The sequence below is a fragment of the Sminthopsis crassicaudata genome, chromosome 1 (genome assembly GCF_048593235.1).
Source record: "Sminthopsis crassicaudata isolate SCR6 chromosome 1, ASM4859323v1, whole genome shotgun sequence".
Lineage (NCBI taxonomy): Eukaryota > Metazoa > Chordata > Mammalia > Dasyuromorphia > Dasyuridae > Sminthopsis > Sminthopsis crassicaudata.
The window spans coordinates 171,567,278-171,594,829 of NC_133617.1; the positions used below are offsets into that span (position 1 = coordinate 171,567,278).

Consider the following 27,552-nt stretch of genomic DNA (forward strand, 5'->3'; position numbering starts at 1 on the left):
AGTGGAGCTTTTAAAGAAACTAGAAATTCTAATAGACAGAGATAGGGAGAGAATGTATTCCAGCCATGAGAAATATATGCAAGGGCATATAGATGAAAGTCAGAATATCATTTGTGTCAAACATCAAGGAGGCCATAGAATTAATCAAAGGGATAAATATATAAAACTGGATTGATAAATGCTAATGGATCAGAGGCAACTTAAATATGATATTGCAAGGGGCTACAGCAAAGTTTAGAAGGCCACAGAAAACATTTATAATCCTTTTCTATTTCAAATAGCTTCAACTTGTCAAATCCTGATAGTTTACTGGTCTCTAACACTACTACTCTCTTTTTTCTTCTGTCACTAAATTCTCCCTGAGGAAAATGGCTCTAAATTCTTTCCTATTCTATTGTCATTTAATAAGTATATAGCTTTTACACTTACTGGATTTCATCAGAAATTTCAATAATAATTCAAGTTACAAAAAAACATACATCAAGGAATTTTGTTGATGTTGGCAGTTTCTGTCACCTTTTCTCTTCTGTCTCCCACAATCCTTTACCTTCTACCTATGAAATGACAATTATTGAAACCATTGAAGATTTAAGATACTTGTTAGAAGGAAAGTGGGCAAGTTGAAGGATGCTTGAACTCCATCTGTTCTCTCAGCATTAATTATGAAGATCAAAAGGGAATCACTCATTTAGACAATTGTGAAGGAGAGTTTTATTCAAAATTTTCATCAGATCATAGCTATCACTTTTCCATTCCAGGTAACAACATGCAAATGGTGACTACCTTGAAATCTTTACTTTTATAAGCAATGCTCCAGATCAGTAGACTTGTGCCAAGTGCCTAAGAATAGCAACTTTGAGAGAACTTTTACAAATTTAGCCATCCGTGGCAATAGCATTATGCAGATGACTTCAACTCCTCACATAACTCAAGGAATTTGTCATGTTTTCATAGAGAAATTAATGCTGTTTTAGATGCTGTACATCATGTAGAAAGACATGAACATATCTTAGTTCATGTATTCTCTGTGCATATAGACATATTAAAATATATAGATATATGGATATATATGTGTGTGTTCCTATAGATTACATACAGATGCTTAATCTTCCATAATAGGACTTTGTTTCTAATAATTTAGTTAAAAAAGAATGTGATAGAAAACTATAGATGGCACTGTATATTACTAAGGAGATAATCTTCATGATTTGTTTTAGAAAAACTGTAAAAAGTAGATCACAAAAAACTCTGCTACAAAAATTTTTCCACATGTATCTAGCTAGCCTTTAGATGATGCACATTTAATCCTAACCATCATTGTTTCCTTCCCATTTTGGACATACTTCAGTATGTATGACAATGAGGAGAGAATACATGGGCATGGAATCTAGAAGACCAAAGTTCAAATGAAGCTCCAGACATTACCCAGATTTGTGCTCCTTGGCAAAAAAAGTAAAAAAAAAGCCTTGATTTCTTCATTTGTAAGATGGAATCATAATAGCACCAACTCCTTCTCTTCTCCCCAAGGGATTTTCCAAGATAAAATAGTATTTATAAGGTACATAATTTAATGCCAGGCACATAGTAAGTGCTTTATAAATGTAAGCTTTTTTTTAAAAAAGCGACACTTCATATTAATACAACAGATTTGGTCTGAGCTAAATAAAAATCCACCAACATAATTCGTTAAAATAATGATTTTTTTAACATAAACCTCTCTAGTAACTCATTCTTGGTTTTTCATTCAAGTGTATGATTTTAGGTCTATCTCTACCAAAATAACATTACCAAAATTGACATTGGCTTTTTGGCTATTCCATGAATACTCTTCCTCTCAACTTCCAGCATTCTCTTTGGTTCTTCTCAGTGTCTGAAAGATATTCCTCTTCTACTTCAACTACTGACCTCCTAAGCTGCTTCTAATTCCTCCCTAAAATCTCACCTCCTTCAGGAAGCTTTCCTCAACTTCTCTTAATTCCAGTACCTTCTCTTTGTTAATTATTTCCTATTTATCCTGTATAACTTGCAACATGTATGTGTGTTTGTGTGTTCTCTTCTTCATTAGATTGAGGAAAGAATTTTTTTGAGGAAAAGAATTCACTTTTGCCTCTTTTTATATCCTCAGTGCTTAGTATAGTGACTGGTACATAGGTAGTACTTAATAAATATTTATTGATTAATTAGTATTAATCAGCCATTATGTGACAGATATTGAACTAGTCAAAGAAAACGCCATATATACAGATAAGTAAACATAAAACAGGGAAAAGGTGTTAACTAGATGAATCAGGAAGCTATTATTGTGAGAGGTGGCATTTAAACTGAATCTTGTTCAAGAAAGTTTGAGCATCTAGGGTGTAGAGACATAGATAAGGCCTGTAGAAAACATTTGTATTTTGTTACCAAATGTGTTAGCTTTCTTTCCATTACCTTCACCTCTGGAAATATGATAAGCATTCTTCTATGACTTCATCTAAGTCACTGATAAAAATATTGAGCAAAATAAGGTAAAAGACACATTTCAGAGATTTGTATCTTTCCTCTATGTTGAAATTACAAAATTATAGAATCTCGGAGTGAAGAAAGACCTTGAATGTAATAAAGAGGAATTTTTTTATTATTTTATTAATAGGTAACTTTTCAACACTGACCCTTGCAAAACCTTCTTTTCCAAATTTTCCCCTCTTTATCCTGGATGGCAGGTAATCCAATATATGTTAATATATATGTTAAACCTAATATTTTATACATATTTATACATTTATCTTGCTGCACAAGAAAAATCGGATCAAGGAGGAAAAAAAACTGAGAAAGAAAACAAAATGCAAGCAAACAACAATAGGAAAGAGTGAAAGTACTATGTTGTGGTCCACAATCAGTTTCCACAGTGAGAGGAATTATTCTGATGACACATGCAATAGGAAATCCACTTGATTTTTGGACAGCTGTAATCATAGATTTATTTTTAATTCTCAGGTGTTCAGTCCATCCTTGGAATATCCCTAACTCTCCTTAGACCTCTCTTCTATTGCCCTTTCATTTTCTTATCCTAGAAAGCCCTCCACGCCTATAGTCCCATTCCCCAATTTTTGACTTCTTTTCAGAACCTACATTTTGAGGAAGGATACATACTAGCCCCAAGTTCATTCATCCATTCCTCTCCTGACTTTACACTTGACTCTTCAGAATTCTCTTCCACATGTCCAATACTGGCACATTACCACTTACCATCATTTTTCATTTTTGTGTGTATTGCCTTCTCCCACTGGTATCAAGCATGATGTCTGGCATATGTCTGGCTTATTGTCTTAACCTGAATTACATTATATTTAAATCAACATTTATAACTTCTACACTTTGTTCTAGGGCTAAACACAAGGAATGCCATGCTTCTGCTTTATGATAGCTCTTTGAAAACATTAAAAACCATATCATCATCACTTAAGTGTATGTTTTTCCAAGTTAAAAACATTATTTTAATGATATAATGGCAGAATCTCGAAGGCTCATACTATCTAGTATCTAAGACAACATATAACATACAGCTGGCACTTAAGCATTTCTGGATGATCCCTGGTTGCTGTTTCTATACACAGTACATCTTATCAATGTACTTTTGTAAAATGTTGCATCTGGAGATATAGGGACAATTGGGATGGAGGGTAATGATTAATGTTCCCTTCATAAAAATAAAAGGTTCAAAGAATAATTTGAAAATATACAAACAATATACATACACACACACACACACATACACACATACACAAACTAGGTAATGTTGGAATTTGTTTGTAGGTATGGGTGTGCATGTGTGTGTATATATATATATATATATATATATATATATATATATATATATATATATGTGTGTGTGTGTGTGTGTGTGTACATATATATGTATATATTACACATATCTATAATAATATATAAGCATATATATAAATATGTATGCATATACATATTTAAATTAAAAGATAATATATGTATAATGATTGATGATTTCATATAAATAATATTTTATTCAGTGCATTAAGTAGTCAATCAATAAAAATATTTATTAAGCATTTACTATATTCCAGACCTTCAATGTGTCAAGAATACACAGCTATTATTAACAAAATAACCCCTAATTTCAGGGATCTTAAATTCTGAGAAGACAACAAGGGCATATAAATATATACAAAATAAATATGGGGATTAAATATAGCATACATATAAAAAGAATAGTGTTTTACTTTCTTTGTTTATAGTATATATTAGTATAATTAAACATTCAATATTAAAATAAAACGAAACCACAAAATTGGCTTTTGATGTTCTTATTGATTAATCTGTTTATTGTCTAAGCTTTTCTGATTGTATTTCTTTTCTGTTATTCAGTGGTTACTTTTCTTATGGTAAACCTTCCTGACCTTCTCTCCTCACTCTAACTTCTCCTCTGTTTTCCCTTCCTACCTGAAAACTTGAACTACTTCTTCAGTGTTTCTACCTTTTGAAGGTAGATTTTTAGAAAATTTATTTGGAAAATATTAGAGACAAGCTTTAGATTACTATTTGAATGAAATGCTAATGACACCTATACATACATTAGAAAAGATTTCAGAGTTAATTGAAAAATATTCCAGTGCAAACATGAAGCCTTTTTGATGATTCAATAACAATAAACAGATTCAACTAGTATTAGAGAAAGAAGCCCATCAGGGAATGCCTGTTTTATGTTGTAGCTCTGTATATCACAAATGGATCTGAACCTAGTAATTCCACTGGTATTTATTGAGTGACTGCTAGGTACCAGGCACCATGTTAAGTGCTGGGGATACAAAGGAAAGTAAAATCCAAACAAAGCAAAGAAAAAGCCAGAGTACTTACAAGGCACTCACAGTTTTGTAGGTTAGACAATATGTAAAAAATTGTGTACCAAGAAGCTACATAAAAGATCAATGGGGAGTAGAGTCAGAGAAAAGCACTAAGATTAAGGAGGACTGGAAAAGGTTTACTGAAGAAGATGAGACTTTAGTGAATACTTGTAGGTATTTGAAGGGCAGAGGCAAAGAGGGAAGGCTTCTAGGCATTATCAGAAAAGATAAAGAGATGTTATGAGGCTAAAATCAAAAAAACTCGGTAACTGATTGGAAACACAAGGAGAGAGAGAGGGAGATGTAAAGGTTTTGAACCATTAGCATCACTTCACTAATTACTTGGCCATCAGGAGAATGTCAATCATCCCAGGAAGTCTCAGAAGTATAGGCTTAGTGTCAAAAGAGGAAGTTCTCTGCCTAATAATAGAACCCAATGAAAAGTAAGCTACTCATTCACCTGATGGCAAGCATTATCTTTTCCATATAACATCACCTTAGCTTGCCAAGAGTAACCCAGTCCATGTGAACTTAATCTTATAATAATCATATGATTTTTAGGACCACAGAACCTGAATAAATCCTTAAATTAGACCAGTCCAAATCCTTCATTTAACAAAAGAGAAAGCTCTGACATGAAAAGGTGAACACAAGGTAACCTAGCTAGTAAGATAAAGGGATAGAATATCAACTCTAGTCAGCTAACTTCAAATAGAGAGAGTAGAGAGAACATCACATTGTTCTCAAAAAATTCCCTAGATTCATAGCTTTAGGCATCTTAAAGACCATGTAGGCTCCCATCATCACCAATTAAATTGAAAGACATAAAGTTTGAACCCACATTATCTGACTATAAATTTAACCCTCTAACTTCATTCTTTCCCTCCACATGTGTATTTTATTTTATTTTTTATTTTAAATACACATTTATTTATGATTCATATTGTGAAAGAAAAATCAGGAGAAAAGGGAAAAACCATTACAGAAAAAAATTAGTAATCATAGAATGTATTGATTTACATTCAATCTTCATAGTTCTCTTTCTGCACATAGGCAGCATTTTTTGACCAAAGCTTATTGGGATTGCCTTGTACACTTCATGCTTTATAAAATAACTTTTATCTTTTCATTTTATCTTTTATATATTTTACTTAAAATAATAATTCCATGTCAATCACAAATACCTATAGGATATAGACCCAATTATGTCCTCATATAGACACTGTCTATAAGATCCATTTAAGGTTAAATGTAAGGAAGGTACCACAGCAAATCATATTCAAAAATATCAGTAAGTTAGCTGGTCAGGCAAAAACTAAACATACAGATGAAATAATAATAATAATAATAATAATAATAATAATAATAATAATAATAATAATAATAATGTTATCCTGTTATCACTCATGTGTCATCTGATCACTTCCTCTAGTATGACAACTAGACCCAGAAACCCTGAGCAAACACCTACTCCTTGTACTTGAAGAAAATGCTTGAATCTTATGGTAAATCAACAGAGATGCTATGAATCTTATGGAATTTTACAACTCTCACATCATACAGGATAAACGTCATTGCTTTGAGGCACAATGACTTTAGCTGCCTCATATCTATTATTTCTCTTGCATTAAGTACTTTTCATTTCATTCACAACCTTTCTTTTCTGTATCTATATATATCAAGGAACCATTTCCACTTTTATATAACTAATATATGTAAAAATCTAGTCAGTGTTTTATGGCTTTTATGTCAGACTCTTTATGTATATAGCGTCACATTGGAAGGTTGAACATGCTATCCACTTTTATACTACTGTTGTCAAAGTGAATGAAGGAAGATCATAATTAAAGACATAAATGAGTATCCTTTGCAATAGCAATGTAGATAAAATCCCAATTCAAGATTTTTCTGATTATAGCCAGGACTCAATTAGTGCAAAAAACTTATGAAGTCAGAACATTATTTGAATTTAAACTGTTTATTTCCACTGAACTAGAAGTAATTAGTATATTTTATATCATTATCAATTCAGTAGTACACATTTTAGCATGTGACTACATGAGATTTGTTTTAATCAGAATGTAGCTGTCTGTTGTAAATATTAGATGCTGTTTATAACCATACTGCCCCACATGTATGTTTGTAAGTATGCATATACACATTCATATATACAAATATACATACATACATATATGTATATATACAAGCACACATATGTATATATGTATACAAAATACAAAATATATATATATATATATATATGAATGTAGATATATGGTGGTATGTGTAGATATATCTATGTGTATTGTATTGTGGATATATATATATATATATATATGTGTGTGTGTGTGTGTGTGTGTGTGTGTGTGTGTGTGTGTGTGTGTGTGTGTATGTATATATGTATGTGTGTAAAATTTGAGCAGCCAGGTGGCACAATGGATAAGAACAATGGGCTTGAAATCATGAAGACTCATCTTTATGAGTTGAAATCCAGCCTCGCTAGCTGGGTGATTCTGAGCACATCACTAAACTTTTTTTTCTTAATCTATAAAATGAGCTGGAGAAGGAAATGTCAAGCCAAAAAGAAATCAGAAAAAAAGAAATGAAAAACAATAATATATAAAATGTGATTCTCTATAAGTTGTATGTTATATACACACCTATGTGTATGTACATGGGGGTAGTTGCATAATTATCCCAATTGTCTATAAATACTCCCATATTTAATGCCTAACTCATACAACTGTCAGTCCACAGCAAGCCTTTAGTTGAGTGATTGACAGGAAGAATTGGTTGCTTATTGTGAAATACTCAGTGTAACTGGCTAGAACTCAATGGAACAAATAGGACTTTGAATACAGAATTTATATTGTGAAGCAAATAGTCTCAACCAGCTTCCTTTTCCTGCTTTCCAGAGTCTACTCTAAGTTTGCTTCATTTTAGGACTTTTTTTTTTCTTTTTCCCCCCTTTATTAGTGATTATACAATATCCTAGCTGGTTTCTTAAGTGATTTAGAATTTTGCCAGGTGTTATCAGGGGACAATTCTTATTCACTGACATTTTGTCAGATTGCTAAAGAATAAATTTTCCTTGACTGTGGCAGTAGGTTATTATTTTATTTGTTTCTGACACAAGGGAGGGAAATTTTGGCTTGTTATTTCAATGTTATTCTGAGGTTTTTGTTTGTTCTTGTTTGGCAGAGAAAAGGATGTTTTATTGTCTAGGGCACTGTTGGTTTCTATTACTCACTAAGGAGTTCACGCAGTTTTCCAGAAACTTTTCCAACTTTTTCTTCTAGGATTTCTCACAATTGGCTTCTCTATATATTGAGGTCTTTGTCTATTCTCCATTAAAAAAAAACAAAACCTTTGAAAGTTCTAGAGAGCAGAGTGAAGGTGATGGGGTGATAGTTACTTTTGTCAGATTCCTAAGATTTCTTAGAAATCTTAGTCAAGAAATGGAAAGGTCCAGGGACCTGAAGCCTCCTCTATTAGTTCCATTAGTCCTTATACAAATTGTGATTTGGCCCCACTAGTGCCTTACAACCTCTGCTCTTCCAAGTGCTCCTTGTAGTTAGCTTCCAGAAAAAAAATGGTGACAGTATCATGTCTTCAGCCTCAGAATAATCTAGTCACTATGAAAACAGTTCTAAAGAATTATTCTTTGGATACTGACAAATGCAATGATTAAACATTTAGAATGAAATATCAAAAAGAATTTAGACAATTTAGGGAAGAATTCTCATTCCTAGTGAAATGATTTTTCTTCCAATAGACATCTTTAAGAGTTTATTAAGCACAATTGGTTAGTCTATTTATTCCAATTCAATTTAATAAATATTTTAAGGGCTTATTCTATGTGAGTCATTGTAGCAGGCACTAGTAAAATAAAGATAAAAACTAGATAGTGCCTGTCCTCAAGATGCTAAAAGTTTAACTAATGGAAAACATATGTTCACATAATATAAATTTATGTTAAATTGAAGAAGTTCTGCTTCTAGTGGTATCTACCACTAGATTTCAAGAAAGAAGTGACATCTGAACTGAAGGATGAAGCAAAATAATAATTGTGATCACACATAATAAGTAGAAACAGTGATTAATAGAATACTAGATGTCTATATCACAGGCTAAAAATAAGTTCAAGAATATTATCTAAATTGTCCCTTATGAGATAATTCTTAACTTGGGCAACATTATGATATTATGGGATGATGCTCTATGGCTAACTTCAATAATTTTTAACATTCCAATATGTCATATGCAGATCTCACTTTCAGAATTCTTAAAATGTCTAAAAGCTATCTTTTCTGTAATAAGAAATTTCCCTTCTGTATTGCACTTAAATATAAATGTCATGGGCAGGGAACAGGGTAGAATTTCTGCATGAAAAAATTTGGGTATGGCTAAAATTTGACATTTACATTTGTCTTTAAAATTTACAAAGCACTTTGCACATTTATTTCATTAAGATCATTGGATCATAGCTTCTCACTTTCAACTAAAGAAATTAAGGCTGAGAAATGTTATGGCTGAATAGAATCATCTGCTCTTTGAGCTGCATTTGATATAACAATATCAAATAATACAGATATTGTTAGATAATTAATTAGTATTATTCATATTTTACAGATAAAAAACAGAGAGTATAAAAAACCTGCCTAAAGACACTAGACTAATGATTGATCATTGAGGGTTAAATGAAATTGTAATTGTAAATTTCTTAGGCCAATACCTGAAACCAAGGAAGTACTATATAAATAGCTTTTTGTTTGTTTGTTTGTTTTTTGTTATTGTTATCCATATTACTTCCAGGATTCAGTAAATGTGACATAATTTACTTACTACATATCTTTCTGACTTCCAGGGCCTCCTAAGAAATGTGTTTCTACTCAGGGAAAAACATTCAGGTAATATACTTTAGAGAGGTAGCATATCATAGGAAAGAGAGTCATACTCAGAATTAGGAAATAGTGAGTTTGTGCAATGTGCTAGACACTTGTTAGCTCTATATCATCTCAGGGGAGTCTATTTAACTTTGTTCATCTGCAAAATGGGGATAAAATCACAGTTGTTAGAAGTTTAGGTTAATATAGAATACATACAGGATTTGGCAAACTTTAAATTCTTTGAATAAATTTCAGCTATTAATATTAATTTCCTTCATTTAGATGTTCCAAAAATCTCTTCAATAGATAACATTCAATTACCTAATTTAAATAGTACCTTACACAGTGGTCATGCTTTATGTACATCAATATAAATATTAATATTAATATCTACTTAGTACTATGCAAACAAGTATTATTTAACCATTTAAATAATGAAGGCTCTGTGTCAGGATAATTGTTTTTAATAATTCCCTGTTCATTTAACTTTGCAATTTACTTTCTGTACATACATACATACACACACACCGCACAAAATATACCCATTAATATTAGTAACATTGGTAAAGGGGATTCCATTTTGTGGGGGGAAAAATATACTAAAATATGATGGTAACTGAATTTCAGTTTCAATTCTTTTCACTAAATAACTGTGTGATTCTGGGTAAGTCACTTCAATTCCCCAGTTCATAGTTTCCTCATCTATAAAGAGCTGAACTGAATGATTTCATGATCCTACCCATCTCACAAATTCTGTGATTTGCAAACTCTTCTGACATATAAGAGGCAGAATTTAAAATTCAACTATTATAGATAGATATTATTTCCAGGATACTTTTCAAAACTGGAGGATTAAAAAAAAAAAAAAAAGATTTTTGGAATGCCTTCATCTTTGACCTATTTTTTTTAAATCTATAAAACCACAATCTGTCAACTAAATATATAGTTAACCCCCAACTGAAAACTTAACATTATAGAATAAACAAGAAGAATAAATCATAGTTCATGACTTCATACTTCCTTTAGTTCCAGAAATTCAACTTTAGCTTCTTTGTGATCATGATTTGATACATATGCCATTTTCTTTTTGTTCAGTATTCAGTAGGACCTCACTAATTTGGGCTAATTATAGAGGACAGTCAGAATTAAAGGAGACTTTTTAAAGAAATGAAACTTTTATTACTTTCAAGCATGTACAATAACAGAAACTACCAAACAAGTGTTGGCAGGTTTTAAGTCTTGCTGTATTCACTTTAAGAGAGAAATGATTTCATTGTCATTTAGAATATTAATCATCTTCTACACATGAAAATTATTAAGGTATTTCCAGGCTATTTGTCTTTTTCTAGGTTAAGCATTTACCCAGCAATCACACATTTGCTTAACTTTTTTTTTTTCTTATCATATAAAGAGAATGTCAGAGTTAGCCCTCTATCCTTCAAATGAACTATATGATGTTCAGTCATTCAGTCATTTCCAATTCTTCATGATGCCTTGGACTTTTGTCCACGGGGTTTTCTCAACAAAGATACTGGAGTGGTTTGCCATTTCTTTCCCCAAATTATTATAATTCTAATACACTTTCCAAATTAGTGAAGTTTAAAAAAAAAAAAGGAATTTCTGTAGTTAAATATATTTCAAGTGCAGCCCCTCTAACAAATTCTCTATTTATACCTAGAAGGTAATTAGGGAATATAAAAAGCAGAGAGATAGAAATGCATTCCAGGATTTTGACAGTTTATTTTCTATATGTCTCCCTACCTCCCTCCTAATAGGTACAGTAAGTAAAGTTAACAAATTCTAATCAGTTGCTATATGTGTGTATTGTACACGTGTGCAAAAATGTATGTATATGTATGTACAGATTGCATACACATGATACATATACTGTATATTTATGTAGCTATATACATAAGCATGTGTATATATTTAAAAAATTATTTATGCTTAGAGGCATATATATGCACATAATCACTTAATAGTCAAGAAGACCTAATTTCAAATCCAACCTCAGACATTTTATCTGTCTGACCATGGAAAGGTGTTTTATTCTCTATTTGTCTCAGTTTCCTCATCTGTAAAATGGGAATAATAATAACATATTTTTTAGGATTGTTGGGAGGATCAAGTGATAAAATAATTGCACAGCATCTAGTCCAATGTCTGGTTCATAGTAGGCATGATATAAATATTGACTATTGTTTGTTTTGTTGTGCTATACACATATATATCACATTACTTACATATATATATACATTCTTGAAGATATATATATAAATATACATACATGCATGCACATATGTACTTTTGTTTATGTATATTTATTTTACAGCTATACACTTGTATAGGTATTTATACAAATATAAATGTATATTTAATTGACAGACACATATATGCATATTTGTGTGGCTGTGTGTACACATAGTTAGCCATACATGCATGTATACACATACCTGTACTGCATGCTTATTCAATATAAAGAAAATAAACAGAAAGACTGAAGCACAGATACTATATCTCCTCAAAGAGAAAATTTATGGGGGCAGAGCCAAGATGGCGGAGAAGATACATGTAAATTTGTAAGCTCCCTTCTTCCCTCATTACCAATTAGTTAAATCAGCCTCAAAAATAACACTGAACTGATAAAAAGCACAAGGATTAGAAGCACAACTAACCAGCTGAAGAGAATCTGGAATTTTAATAGAAAAGGTTGGTTCCGAGGGGAAAAAAAAAAAAAAAGGTCAGCACAGACAGGGTTGGACTGGGTGCTAGTACATTGTGCTGATCAGGCTGGGGAGAACTCTGGGATCAGAGAAGCCACTGAGATAAAGGAATCTGACACAGGCTGTTAGCTCTTCTCTGCTTATAAAACAGCACTTCAGAAGAGAAATCAAGCCACTTTAAAATATAAAGACAAATCCTTAATCCACTCCAATCCGGAAGTGACCTAATAGATCTCCACATGGTTGTGCAGACACCTTCTGCTGTCTGGAGCTACTCCTTGGGGTAGGTGAGAGCCTGAACAGCAGGGACACAGCCCTAGGCAGCCTCTAATCCATATAGTGCTGGACTCAGCCTAAGGCAGTGGAATTCTAGCAACAGTGGAATTCCCAGAGAAGCAGAACCTTTGTAGTAGGGACCCTTGTTTCCAGGCAGACACATCTGGTTTGAGTTCAGGGGCTTTTCACGTCAACTGCTGATATCCATTGGCTGGGGTTTGTGATGCTTTCATTGTTCAGCCTTAAACCTCAGGGAACTACCTAGGCCACACAGAGGGGTCCTTCACTGAGCACTCCTCACAGCACAGCCTTGCTAACCACCTCTGAGGCATTTCCAGGGAGGTGGGAGGGGAATTCTCTCCCAGAGCTCTCTCTTACCTCAGGCACAAGGTTGTTGCATTCTATCTCCAGTCTGGGAGGACGCTGGAAAATAAATAAATAAACTTCTTACCCCAAGGGCAAACCCCAACAGATTTTTAACAATGAGTAAGAAGCTGAAGAGAACTATTGACACCTCCTATATAGAGAAAGAGCAGGTATCCAACCCCAAGGAAACTAACAACAGACAGTCTCCAGATAACACCCTAAAGGGGATTGATACCTGCCCCCCATTACATAACTCTCTTCTAGAAGAGACTATTAAAAAGTTAAGAGAGTTTAAAGAAAAACAGGGAAAGGAAATAGAAGATATGATAGAGAATAACAACATCCTGAAATTTGAGTTGGAAAAAATAAATAATTCAGAGGAGGTGCAGGGAAACAAGATTTGTGAATTAGAAAAGGTTAAAAAATCACAGGAAAGTAGGATTTCTGAATTGGAAAAAATAAAAAATTCTCAAAAAAGTAAAATTTCTGAATTGGAAAAGATAAAAATGTCTCAAGAAAGTAGGATTTCTGAATTGGTAAAAGAAAATAACTCATTAAAAAAATTAGGGAAATGGAAAAAAAATTCAACAGAGCAAAATAATTCATTTAAAAACTCAATTAGGAATATACACAAAGAACTAAAAAATGTGAATGAAGAACATAACTCATTAGAAATCAGGATGGAACAAATAGAAATGAATGATTCATTGCGAAACCAAGAATCAGTCAAACAAAAGGAAAAAAAAAATGAAAAACTGGAGAATAACGTCAAATACTTACTGGAAAAATCTATAGACCTGGAAAATAGATCTAGGAGAGATAATCTGAGGATCATTGGACTTCAAAAAATCAGATCAAAAAAAGAGCCTAGATTCTATTTACATGAAATCATCAAAGAGAACTGCCCAGAGATAATAGAAACAGAAGGGAAAAATAGGCATTGAAAGAATTCATCAAACACCTTCTGAAAAAGACCCTAAAAAAAGAACTCCACAGAACATTGTGGCTAAGTTGCAGAACTACTAAACAAAGGAAAAAATATTACAAGCAGCTAGAAAAAAGCAATTCAAATGTCAAGGTGCCACAATAATGGTCACCCAAGATCTGGCTGCCTCCACATTGAAGGATCGAAAGGGCCTGGAAACTGATATTCCAAAAAGCAAAAGAACAAGGATTGCAACCAAGAATAAACTACCCAGCTAAGTTTAGCATTTTCTTCCATGGAAGAAGAGAGTCATTTAATAAAACAGAGGAATTCCATTTGTTTCTAAGGAAAAAACCAGACTTAAACAAAAAATTTGATCTACATGCACAAGGCTGAAGAGAAGCAGAAAAAGGTAAAAAGACCTCTTGGGAAATGTATCTCTGCTGTGGATATACAGAAAGTCCTCATGGATAATTTGATTTTACTGATATAATATATTTTTAAAAAGGGAAGTAGCAAAGGGAAGGGGATTGTACCCGAAAAAGGGGAAGGAGAGATAAAAAGAGGGAAACTACATCCCAGGAAGAGGCATAGAAAATCTACCACATCTGAGGGAATTTAGAGAGGAGAAGAAACATTGTGTGAATCTTACTCTCATCAGAGTAGACTCAAAGAGTAAATAATTGACATATTTGTTTTTCAGAGAATCCTCTCTCACCTCATTAAAAGGGGGAAGAGGAAAAGGGAAAAGGAAAAAGGGAGTAAAGGAAGAGTACAAGAAAGGGGAAAGGACTTAAAAGGAGGAGGGAGGGATATTAAAAAGGGAGGGCTGCATGTCATAAGTGAGGTCTATAAATTAAATATTGGGGAAGGGGTTAAGGGGGGTCAAGGGATAAAAAAAGCATAATCCAGAGATAATATGATGGCAGGAAATACAGAATTAGTAATTTTAACTGTAAATATGAATGGGATGAACTCTCCCATTAAACGGAGGCAGATAGCAGACTGGATAAAAAGTCAGAACCCTACAATATGTTGTTTACAGGAAACACATTTAAAGCAGGGAGATACATAGAGAGTAAAGGTAAAAGGTTGGAGCAGAATCTATTATGCTTCAGGGAAAGCCAAAAAAGCAGGGGTTGCCATCCTTATCTCAGATTAAGCAAAAGCAGAAATTGATCTAATTAAAAGAGATAAGGAAGGAAACTATATCCTGCTAAAGGTAGCATAGACAATGAAGCCATATAAATACAAAACATATATGCACCAAGTGGTATAGCAACTAAATTCCTAAAGGAAACGTTAAGAGAGTTGCAAGAAGAAATACACAGCAAAACTATAATAGTGGGAGATCTCAACCTTGCAGTCTCAGAATTAGACAAATCAAACCACAAAACAAATAAGAAAGAAATTTAAAAGGTAAATAGAATATTAGAAAAACTAGGTATGATAGACCTTTGGAGAAAACTGAATAGTGATAGAAAGGAGTATACTTTCTTCTCAGCAGTTCATGGAACCTGTACAACCATGGGACCACATATTAGGACATAAAAATCTCAAAATTAAATGCAGGAAGACAGAAATAGTAAATGCCTTCTTCTCATATCACAATGCAATAAAAACTACATTCAACAAGAAGTTAGGGGTACATAGACCAAAAAGTAATTGGAAACTAAATAATATCATCTTAAAGAATGACTGGGTGAAACAGCAAATTATAGAAACAATTAATAATTTCACCCAAGTTAATGACAACAATGAGACATCATACCAAAATTTGTTGGATGCAGCTAAAGCAGTAATAAGGGGAAATGTTATATCTTTAGAGGGTTATTTGAACAAAATGGAGAAAGAGAAGATTAATGAATTGGGCCTGCAACTTAAATAGCTAGAAAAAGACCAAATTAAAAACCCCCAACCAAAAATTAAACTTGAAATACTAAAATTAAAAGGAGAAATCAATAATATTGAAAGTAAAAAAACTATTGAATTAATAAATAAAACAATAGTTAGTTTTATGAAAAAGCCAATAAAATAGATAAATCTTTGGTAAATCTGTTCAGAAAAAGCAAAGAGGAAAATCAAATTGTTAGCTTTACAAATGAAAAGGGGGATCTTTCCACCAATGAAAAGGAAATTATAGAAATAATAAGGAGTTACTTTGCCCAACTTTAAGCCAATAAATTTGATAACTTAAGTGAAATGGATGACTACCTCCAAAAATATAGGTTTCCTAGATTAACAGAGGAGGAGATAAATTGCTTAAATAGTCCCATTTTAGAAAAAAGAAATAGAACAAGCTATTAATCAACTCCCCAGGAAAAAATCCCCAGGACCAGATGGATTTACATGTGAATTCTACCAAACATTTAAAGAACAATTAGCTCCAATATTATATAAACTATTTGAAAAAATAGGGGATGAAGGAGTCCTACCAAACTCCTTTTATGGCACAGACATGGTACTGATACCTAAACCAGTTAGATCAAAAACTGAGAAAGAAAACTATAGACCAATTTCTATAATGAATATCGATGCTAAAATCTTAAATAAGATATTAGCAAAAAGACTTCAGAAAATCATCCCCAGGATAAAACACTATGATCAAGTAGGATTTATACCAGAAATGCAGGGCTGGTTTAATATTAGGAAAACTATTAGAATAATTGACCATATAAATAATCAAATTAATAAAAACCATATGATCATCTCAATAGATGCAGAAAAATCATTTGATAAAATCCAACATCCATTCCTACTAAAAACGCTTGAGAGTATAGGAATAAATGGACTATTCCTTAGAATAATCAGGAGCATATATTTATGACTGTCAGTTATCATAATATGTAATAGAAATAAACTGAAACCTTTCCCTGTAAGATTAGGAGTGAAACAAGGTTGTGCACTATCATCATTCCTATTCAATATTGTATTAGAAATGCTAGCCTCGGCAATAAGAGTCGAGAAAGAGATTAAAGGAATAAGAGTATGTATTGAGGAAATCAAACTGTTGCTTTTTGCAGATGATATGATGGTATACTTAGAAAACCCCCAAGATTCTAATAAAAAGTTATTAAAATAATTCACAACTTTAGCAAAATTTCTGGGTACAAAATAAATCCACATAACTCCCCAGCATTTTTATATATCACCAACAAAGTGCAACAGCAAGAGATACAAAGAGAAATTCCATTCCAAACAAATGTCGAGAGCATAAAATATTTGGGAATCCATCAACCAAAGAAAAGTCAGGAATTATATGAGCAAAATTACAAAACACTTGCCATAAAAATAAAATAATTCGAAAGAAATCCAGTGTTTGTGGATAGGCAGAGCGAATATTATAAATATGACAATACTCCCCAAACTAATCTATTTATTTAGTGCTATACCAATCAGACTCCCAAGAAACTATTTTAGTGACCTAGAAAAAATGACAACAAAATTCATATGGAAGAATAAAAGGTCGAGAATTTCAAGGGAATTAATGAAAAAAAAATCAGATGAATGTGATCTAGGTGTACCTGATCTAAAACTATATTAAATAGCAGCAGTTACCAAAACCATTTGCTATTGACTAACAAATAGACCAGTTGATCAGTGGAACAGATTAGGTACAAAGGAAAAAAAGGGTACAACTATAGCAATCTAGTGTTTGATAAACCTAAAGATACTAACATTTGGGATAAAAATTCATTATTTGAAAAAATTGTTGGGAAAACTGGAAATTAGTTATGGCAGAAATTAGATATGGATCTACACTTAACACCATATACCAAAATAAGATCAAAATTGGTCCATGATTTAGGCATAAAGAATGAGATCATAACTAGATTAGAGGAACAGAGGATAGTCTACCTCTCAGACCTGTGGAGGAGGAAGGAATTTATGACCAGAGAAGAACTAGAGATCATTATTGATCACAAAGTAGAAGATTTTGATTACATCAAACTAAAAAACTTTTGTACAAACAAAACTAATGCAAACAAGATTAGAAGGGAAGTAACAAATTGGAAAAACATTTTTACAATTAAAGGTTCTTATAAAGGCCTCATCTCCAAAATATACAGAGAATTGATTGGAATTTATAAGAAATCAAGCCATTCTCCAGTTGATAAATGGTCAAAGGATATGAACAGATAATTTTCACATGATGAAATTGAAACTATTTCCACTCATATGAAAGAGTGTTCCAAATCACTATTGATCAGAGAAATGCAAATTAAGACAACTCTGAGATACCACTACACACCTGTCAGATTGGCTAAGATGAAAGGAACAAATAACGGTGAATGTTGGTGGGGATGTGGAAAAACTGGGACACTGATGCATTGTTGGTAGAGTTGTGAAAGAATTCAGCCATTCTAAAGAGCAATCTGGAACTATGCCCAAAAAGTTATCAAACTGTACATACCCTTTGATCCAGCAGTTCTACTACTAGGCTTATACCCCAAGGAAATCCTGAAGAAGGGAAAGGGACCTGTATGTGCCAAAATGTTTGTGGCAGCTCTTTTCGTAGTGGCTAGAAACTGGAAGATGAATGAATGTCCATCATTTGGAGAATGGTTGGGTAAATTATGGTATATGAAGGTTATGGAATATTATTGCTCTGTAAGAAATGACCAGCAGCATGAATTCAGAAAGGTTTGGAGAGACTTACATGAACTGATGCTGAGTGAAATGAGCAAAAGCAGAAGATCACTGTACACTTCAACAACAATGCTGTATGAAGATTTATTCTGATGGAAGTGGATATCTTCAACATAAAGAAGATCCAACTCACTTCCAGTTGATCAATGATGGACAGAAATAACTACACCCAGAGAAGGAACACTGGGAATTGAATGTAAAGTGTTAGCACTACTGTCTATCTACCCAGGTTACTTATACTTTCGGAATCCAATACTTAACGTGCAACAAGAAAATTGGATCTATACACATATATTGTATCTAGGTTATACTATAACACATGTAAAATGTATGGGATTGCCTGTCATCTAGGGGAGGGAGTAGAGGGAGGGAGGGGAAAATTTTGAAAAATGAATACAAGGGATAATGTTATAAAAAATTACTCATGCATATATACTGTCAAAAATTATAAGTATAAAAATTAATAAAAAAGAGAGAAAATTTATTTCAAAATCGACAACATAATTAGCAAAAAATGGGAATAAACAAATAGAATTAGGATAATCTTGACATACATTCACATGTATTTTTATTTCAAGCACTGTTCTTTCTTACTCAGGAGTGATGCTGACATAACATAGATATATCAAAAGCAAACAGAAAGTGTAACTTTAAAAACAGCTAATATGTGATGAAAAGTTAATTTCTTATAATGTAACAATTTAAATAATTATTTAGCAAATAAATACAATGCAATCTATATTGAGATCTATCAGTCTCAAGGAAAATATTGTTTTATATATAATAATGACAGTAACTACAATTTACAATTATATGATGTTTTAAGGGTTACAATGTGCTTTCTCCACACTAATCCTATGAAGTATTTATCTCTTATATATCGTAGATGAGAAAACAGATAATAAAAGTTAAAACTATTCCTGGAGTCTTTACTTACCATATGTAAACTTTTGTTGAAATACATTCCCACATCATAAAAGTTTCCTTCATGACTGATAGGTTGTATTCCATTTCTTGATTGTTCTGTTTTAGACCAGTCAAGGGAACAGTTTCCAAGTTGGTTGAGTAAAGAAACCTTAAGGAAATAGGAGCCTTTAGGCACCTTGTCTTTGATTCCTCTCAAGCATTTTAATTGGATTTGAATATGGTGAGGTTCCTGGGATTTCTCATCCTAAATAAAAAGCAAAGTTTTGACTTTTGAAGCAGTTGAATTTGATCACATGACATATACAAGACATTACTCAAAGAATCATTTTTCTACCTCTAATTCCATAATCAATATATAATTAGTCAAAAGATGTACTTGTAGATCATAGGTAAAAGAAAGAACTTATTTTATTTTTTTAGCTCATATGCTAAGAACCTCAGATTCTAAAAGTCACTGGTTTACTCTAAAGTTCTCAGGAAATCAACACTTCTTAAAACAACAACAATAAACAAACATGCTTTTAAAGACATAGATAATCAGTGACATGACCACTAAGCTTCAGGCATATAGCTGGAAACATGACAGCCATTGCCTATTACAATAATTATAAGTCCTGCCAAGGTGATTAGTGCTTATAGCAGAGGGCAAATTTGTACCTTACCTTATCAGAAAATTTAATATTCTTCTAAAAATGCAGTAAGTTGATATGTCCCATAGGGATCAAGGGGGAGAGTGGGAGGAGGAAAAACATTTATATCTGCCTGAGACAAAAGCATGTAAGCACAAAATGCTATGCATGAAGCATATGTATCAAAATATACTTTATTGAATATTTGAGCTACTCTGTTAACATTTTGCTGAGACTAATAAGTCATAATTATATTTGTGAAAATAGTGAGAGAGGTATACAAATAGATGAAGCTTTTATTAGACTAATATTGTTGTAGATAATCAAACCAAAACTCATTTGAGATTGTAAAATTACCCAGATGTCTTTAAATCACATTTTCTACATTTAATCTTTTCACAATGACATGACCTAAAAGAATCTTTCTGTCACTTCACGCTTTTAATATGTGCCAAAATGTTTTATTTGGAGAATAAGATTTCTTCCTTTACCAGTACAGTTAGCAATTCTACCTGTTAACCTACAGGAGACAATAATCTCTTTCTTAATCCTGCCTGGGATATATTTTTGAAGAGAAAATATGCATTTCCATATAGATAGATTGCTTCTGGAATTAAATTAAAAAGTTCAGTAAACAGTTAAAGTTGTTCAACTTCTTTTATTTTCCATACAAACTATACTTAACTAAACAGAATGACAATTATTTCCCATTTAATTAGAAAATTGTAATTAACAATGAAGACTTAACCTTGATGTTTTGGCTTCCAAAGTATATATGTATGTGTGTATGAATATGTGTGTATGTGTGTATATATATATATATATATATATATATATATATATATATATATATATATATATATGAATTAACATCATGTGAATAAATAAGACAATCTTTTTAAACCTCAAGGCAGGATTACTGATGCAGACAGACTTAGTTATTAAACACATTCTAAATTAAACGCCTCTATGAATTTTATACTGAAATATATTTTGATAGTTTTGCATGCCAAATGTGACATTTTGTATTTGAGATTCATCTTCTGTAGTAATTTTGGAAATGTCATACAAACAAAGATTTTGTCATTTACCAATGGAATTACTATGCATGGCCGGTTAGCCATCTCTTTTCTGGCTCTTCTGGTTGTTTCAAGTCAGCAAGCCATAAAAAATCTTTATCTCTCTGAAACACAGCAATTTGGAAGATAATGGAATGGTGACTGGGGGGCAGAAACGCCAGTCTGAGGAATTATACCACAATCTCTCTTGCATTTACAACCTTCCTCAAAGCGAGTGTCAGTGGAGGAGGGAAAGGAGACAGAAGATTCATGGCATCTCAAGCCTTGTCTCATTTGCATGGTGGCTTGGCTGTCTCCTTGCCTCTTGCAAGACTTCTTTTGGATAACACTGACAAACTCTTGGGAGGAACTCTAGTCCTAATGTTTTAGACACTCTGCTTAAGCATATTATTCTACTGGGAGGAAAAACATATCTTAAGATCTACTAAATACTTTGTACAACATCTGTAAAGGGAGTGGGGATTGGGAGAAGAAATAACAATGCATAAGTCAATCAATACAATTGATCCCATCCTTTATTATTTTAATTTAAAGGGAAAAAGACCAGTTGTAGAGAGCCTTCACCTTGTAGCAAGGTCTCATCATTTTCTTCAATTCAGCAGGCACATCCATGGGATTGCAAAGGTTGGCTACAATTTTCTTTTGACCAACGTCCATCAGTTGACTTGGTACTCTGCATCAATGAGCGAGAGAGAGACAGAGACAGAGACAGATATAGAGAAAGACAGAGACAGAGACAGAGAAACAGAGACAGACAGAGAGACACACAGAGAAACAGAGAAAGACAGAGAGACAGAGACAGAGAGAAGGAGGAAGGAAGGGACAGAGAGAGGGAGAGAACTTAACAATGGAGAACAATGCAAAGTATTTGCCTGAGAGCTACAATACAATTTGATATTTTCCTGAAATCTGTTATCAGACTAGCTGGGAACTAGCACATTGGTGTGGGGCTCTTGCTTATTGATTGTCTGTTTAACAATATGACAAAGATTTGCTGCCCATTGGCTTTCCTCTATATTATGGTACCCACTATTTTTGAAGATAACTTAATTCTTTGGGACTTTCCTTCAAATTAATTGAAATATAAAGCACTTAGAATTATAAAAGCTTAAACTGAAAGATTTCTTAAAACTCATTCAGTCTAATATGCTTATTTTACAGATGAGGAAAGTGACTTGTCCAAAGTCAAAAAAACAGCAAGTGGCAGTAAACACTTCTTTTCGCCAATTTGCAAGCATCCCCATCATTCATGTATTTGTTCATTTATTATTTCTTTGTACTAGATCTGGGAAGAAAATCCATATATCATTGCAGATATCCACCCATTCTATCACTTGCAGGTACTACCTGGAACACAGAAATTGTGACATTCTAGAAGGAGGGGGGGGTCACACAGGCAACATGTGTCAGATGTGGGCTTTAAGCTAGGATTTTCTGATTCTATTTTCTCTCTGTCCTTTCTATCCATTAAGCATTGTAGGCTCTCTTTTGAATCATAAAGATCAGTTAAAGGAACATTTGAAAATAATCACTTAAATGGATAAGTAGTTCATAGGGCCTAAAGTTTTCTCTTAATGTAATGGCCAGCATATAAGATCAGTCTTTACTCTCCCCATGCCCTCCAGGCTCATCTTTTGTGAACATTTACTTCCTGAACATTACCCAAGGTCCTTTCTTATTGTTCTGTTTGGTAGTGGTTTTTTTTTTTTTTTTTTTTTTTTTAATTTGTCCATTTGTTTGTTTTCAGCTACTAGAAAGTCATGACAACTTTAAGCTGATTCCCCAAATTCATTTGAATTAAAAAGGAGCTCACATTTCACTGCTCTTGAACTTGAGCTTAATGCTAACAGAGCCATCTGTGACAATGACTGTTCTCCCACCAGAGGAATGGCCTGTTCAAGTCTTTGAGCTCATTTAGTTTCCTGTGATGGAAATGATTTCACTTAATTTGGTTAGAGCTACATTGACACAAGGGTTCATTAGGACACCCATTTGCTTGCAATTCAATTTCAAATTAAATACACTTTGTTGTAAATTTTATTACTTTTAAACTACTGTATCTATTGCCTTTAATGGCCACTAATACACAGTTATGAAGGTAAACAGATTTCATTACTGAGCATCACACATTTTAAGTATACACAATGAGGATTAGTGGTGGTGGTGGTGGTGGTTGTATGTGTGTGTGTGTGTGTGTGTGTGTGTATGTTCTCCTGCAAATGCACACGTACGCCTGTAGGGTGGTAGGGTTGGAGTTTCTTTCAGCAATCTCTAAGAAATAATTCCATAGCTATTGGTAAAATGTCCTAAGCACTCATGTCATGTCATTTGACATTAGCTATTTTGGAGAAAATGATCCTGAAAGCACAAATTTTTCAGCCATAGTATCTGTTTTCCCACATAACTAAAGAATTACTTGATTAAATTCACCCTGATGCACATCACTGAAACAGTAGACATCAGGTGCATCATGAAAAAAGATGTGCAGGCTAGGACTGACTTTGTCTATTATGGGGCTCCATTAAGCAGAGATCTCTACTGGGGTAGTCACAAATAAAGCCTAAACCATATTCAAGGGAATTTCAGACACAAAAGGCAGAAGAATCATCTGTCATTACTCATTCACATGTAACTGGAGAGATGGCATTATGTAATAATAGCAAAATGATAATGATAATAATAATATTTACATGCAATATTTTCATAGGATTTCATGGTTTGTAAAATATTTTATAAATATTTTCTCATTTTATTCTCATAACAACTTTAAGAACTAGGTGATTTAAGGTTATTATCTATTGGACTCTGAGCTCCTTAAAAGCAATAACTATCATTTTCTTTGTTTTTTTAGTGTTTAGCTTAGTGCATGGCTCATAGACCTATAATACTATAGGTATTATTACTCTCATTTTATAGATATGAAAAGTGAAGAGTCAGAGGAATTAAGTGAAATCTGTCCATAGAAAACAGCTGGCAAGTATAAGGTGGAATCTGGAATAGGGTCTTGACTCTAAATTCAGGATCACTTTCCACTGTGACTTCTTAAACTTGATATCCTGGCAGGCATTTTTGGTAGTATTATGTAATTATGACTAAGGCAAATGAAGTATGCAGCAGAAACCATGCTACAGAAATTTCTTTATAGAACAAAAGATCCATTATATGCCCTGAAATAGAATCAAGTCTCATCTCCTAGTCACCACCCATCTACCAAGGCATGCCCTCTCTAAATCACTGTATGTTGTAAGGAATGAAGCTAAAGTTCTAAGAACTAAGAAATGGTTACCAGTGTAGCTCTTGGGAAGAGATCAGAAAGAGAAATTTTCGATAGACTGTATTCATTCTATAGAAAAAACAATAATTTAAAAAGCAATGTGTCCCCACACTAAACAACCTTGGACATGTCATGTGAATATTTTCTTGAAGAACTTCTTCCTCCTCACATTTAGTATCCTGCAAGAGAGAAAATATAAATACAGAATGAATCCAAAAGCTACTTTAAATAGCTATTTGAAAAATAGGAATATTATTAAAAATTATGAGATATATTTATATTCAACTAAGATTGATATTCAGCATTCAATGTCATATAGAACATGTACATATGACCTGAGTATCTATTTTATTTATGCCATCTCACTTATTGCAAGAAAATGACCTATGAAATTATGGACAAGGCTTTCCTATCTAAATATTTAATATAGAGATAATATGCAAATGAATTTAATATGCAAATGAATTGTTTGATCAAGTACCTGAGTCCAGTTAATACCTATTACCCCACTTACAGTTCAAAGAAATAATAATGTTAGCTTCATGTATAACTGCATTGGTATAATTAGAATGGAGAAAACAAAGAAATAATTAAAATTATGCCATGGTTCATACCATAATTCTTCGCCAGGATGCTATCCCTTCTTCCCTATAACTATCTTAAGCTAATAATACATTATTCAAGTCTTGTGCCTCCATGAAACTGTCCTCAACAAGTAAGGCCATCATAATTTCTTACTTCATGTTATGGGCCAGAACTCTGAACTTGATACAAGGATTCTTTTTTTTTTTTTTCCTTTTTTCTTATTATTATTTTTATTATAGCTTTTTATTTACAAGATATATGCATAGGTAATTTTTCAGCATTGACAGTTGCAAATCCTTTTGTTCCTTCCCCCCACCCCTTCTCCCAGATGGCAGGTTGACTAATACATGTTAAATATGTTAAACTATAAGTTAAATACAATACATGTATATATGTCCAAACAGTTATTTTGCTCTACAAAAAGAGTTGGACTTTGAAATAGTGTACAATTAGCCTGTGAAGGAAATCAAAACTGCAGGCAGACAAAAATAGAGGGATTGGGAGTTCTATGTAGTGGTTCATTGTCATCTCCCAGAGTTGAAACAAGGATTCTTACAAGGTGCTAAGTGGAATTGATGAGACAATGGGTATCTAGTTTAGCATAGTGCTTAATAGTTCTCTAAGTTCAGCATGATTGATTTAATCTTACAACAAATAATGGTTTCCTAGTGATATAATGATTGGTTTATACTCGGTATAGAGCATATAAGCTGGGAGCCTCAGCTAGATTCACTAAGAGGGCAGAGAAGACAGGCAGGAGTTCAAGCTCTCAGAACCAATGAGAGAAATTCATTTCTACCTTCAGTTAGGCTCCTGGTGACTCTCCTGGGGAAGGAGAAAGATTCAATTCCATCTTTGTTCAGGCTCCTGGTGGCTAGTCTGCCCTCCTGCACTTCTCCACTGAAACCAAGACTCTGGAAGGCCTTTAAAAAAACTAACTGAGCTCCAAGTGAAGGAGATAGGACTTTGAAAGAGATAATAAAGGATTTAGACTTTAACCCTGGCTACTCTTGTGGTGATTACTCTAACTAAAAAGAAGATTGCCCAAAGGCCTCCAGAGACTCCAAGAAAACCAAACTGAACCAAGAACATTACATTTTGGCACCTTAACATGGGAGCAAGGACCTACATCTGTGACTCTGGAATTACGGTGTGTACAATAATATACAAGAAGGAAACTTTGTAAAAAGCTAAACTAGTGCTAGAGCTGAAATGGGACAAATGTTTAGAAAACAGCCTTCTTTTCCACTTCAAGGAAAATGTGTAGAGAGCATGGTTAAACTCATTAAAAACCAAGGTTTGATTGTAACTTGAATGCAAATCATTGAACTTTTAGAAACAGTACAGTATACATCTCCTTGGTTCTCTAATGAAAAACAAGTCTAATAAGTACTAAGTACATAATCACTTAGCGCCTTGTTTCAAGTTCTGGCCCATAATACAGAGTGAAAATTAGTAGGAGAGCAACTATGTGAACACTACAATGATAATGGTACTGATTCAATTTCTAAAGAAACACTTTATACATATAACTCAATACAACTGGCTTTAAGGAATTATATAAGTATTAGAATAAGGAAAAAAGAAGAAAGTACAAGAGGGGCAGGATACTGACAAACTAAGTGAAAAGCATAAAGAATTAGACAATAATGGAGTTAAGTACAATTCTGATGAAATTAAGGAATGTGGTGCTTCACAGCAGGAGCTATTAGGGCATTCCTCAACCCCTGACCTTACCCCCTCAATTAGCTCTTCATGGGTGGAGGGAGAAAGAAAAGGGGAGGGACAGTGACAAAATCAGCACCACCTATGATGAAGCCTATGACAAGATTACAAAAGACACAAGTTAAAGCTAAAAAAGAAGGACTAGATATATCTGATTTGATAAATGCATACCCTGTTATTGAAAAGTTTGACTCTTCAGGTCAACAAAGGAGAAGATACACTCCTTTTGATCCCGAAAAAAATCAAAGATTTTAAAAAGGATTGCACTCTTTATGGAGCTACATCTTCTTATGTTAAGATATTAGAGAATTTGGCTTATGAAATTTTAACTCCAATGATTGGAAATCTATAGCAAGAACATGTTTAGAACCTAGACAAAACTTGTGGGTTTTGGAGTAAAGCGAGAATACAAGCCCAAAAAAAAGACAATCTGGAATTAATATACCAGTCACCTCTGATCAATTAGCAGGTTTAAGTCTTTATTCAGACACTTTAGCACAGATTAATTATCCTGTAGCAGTATATGAGTAAAATCCTGCTGTTGCTATCAAAGCATGGGACACCCTCCCAAGAAAACAAAATAAAGGGCAAGCCTTCACAAAAATAGCACAAAATTCCAATGAACCCTTTGCTGATTTTGTGGGACAT

The 27,552-nt window shown here is 33.1% G+C and overlaps 1 protein-coding gene across 1 annotated transcript in view; it reads right to left on the reverse strand.

Annotated features, from left to right (window-relative positions):
- The window catches only part of LOC141549476 (uncharacterized), a 228,049-nt gene that overhangs the window by 51,640 nt on the left and 148,857 nt on the right, over positions 1–27,552 (reverse strand). The window contains exons 7-9 of the mRNA XM_074279058.1: positions 24,715–24,773; positions 21,885–21,993; positions 19,623–19,856 (exon numbers count right to left, since the gene is read on the reverse strand). Coding sequence (XP_074135159.1) covers positions 19,623–19,856; positions 21,885–21,993; positions 24,715–24,773 — 402 coding nt within the window. The remainder of the gene's footprint in view (positions 1–19,622; positions 19,857–21,884; positions 21,994–24,714; positions 24,774–27,552) is intronic.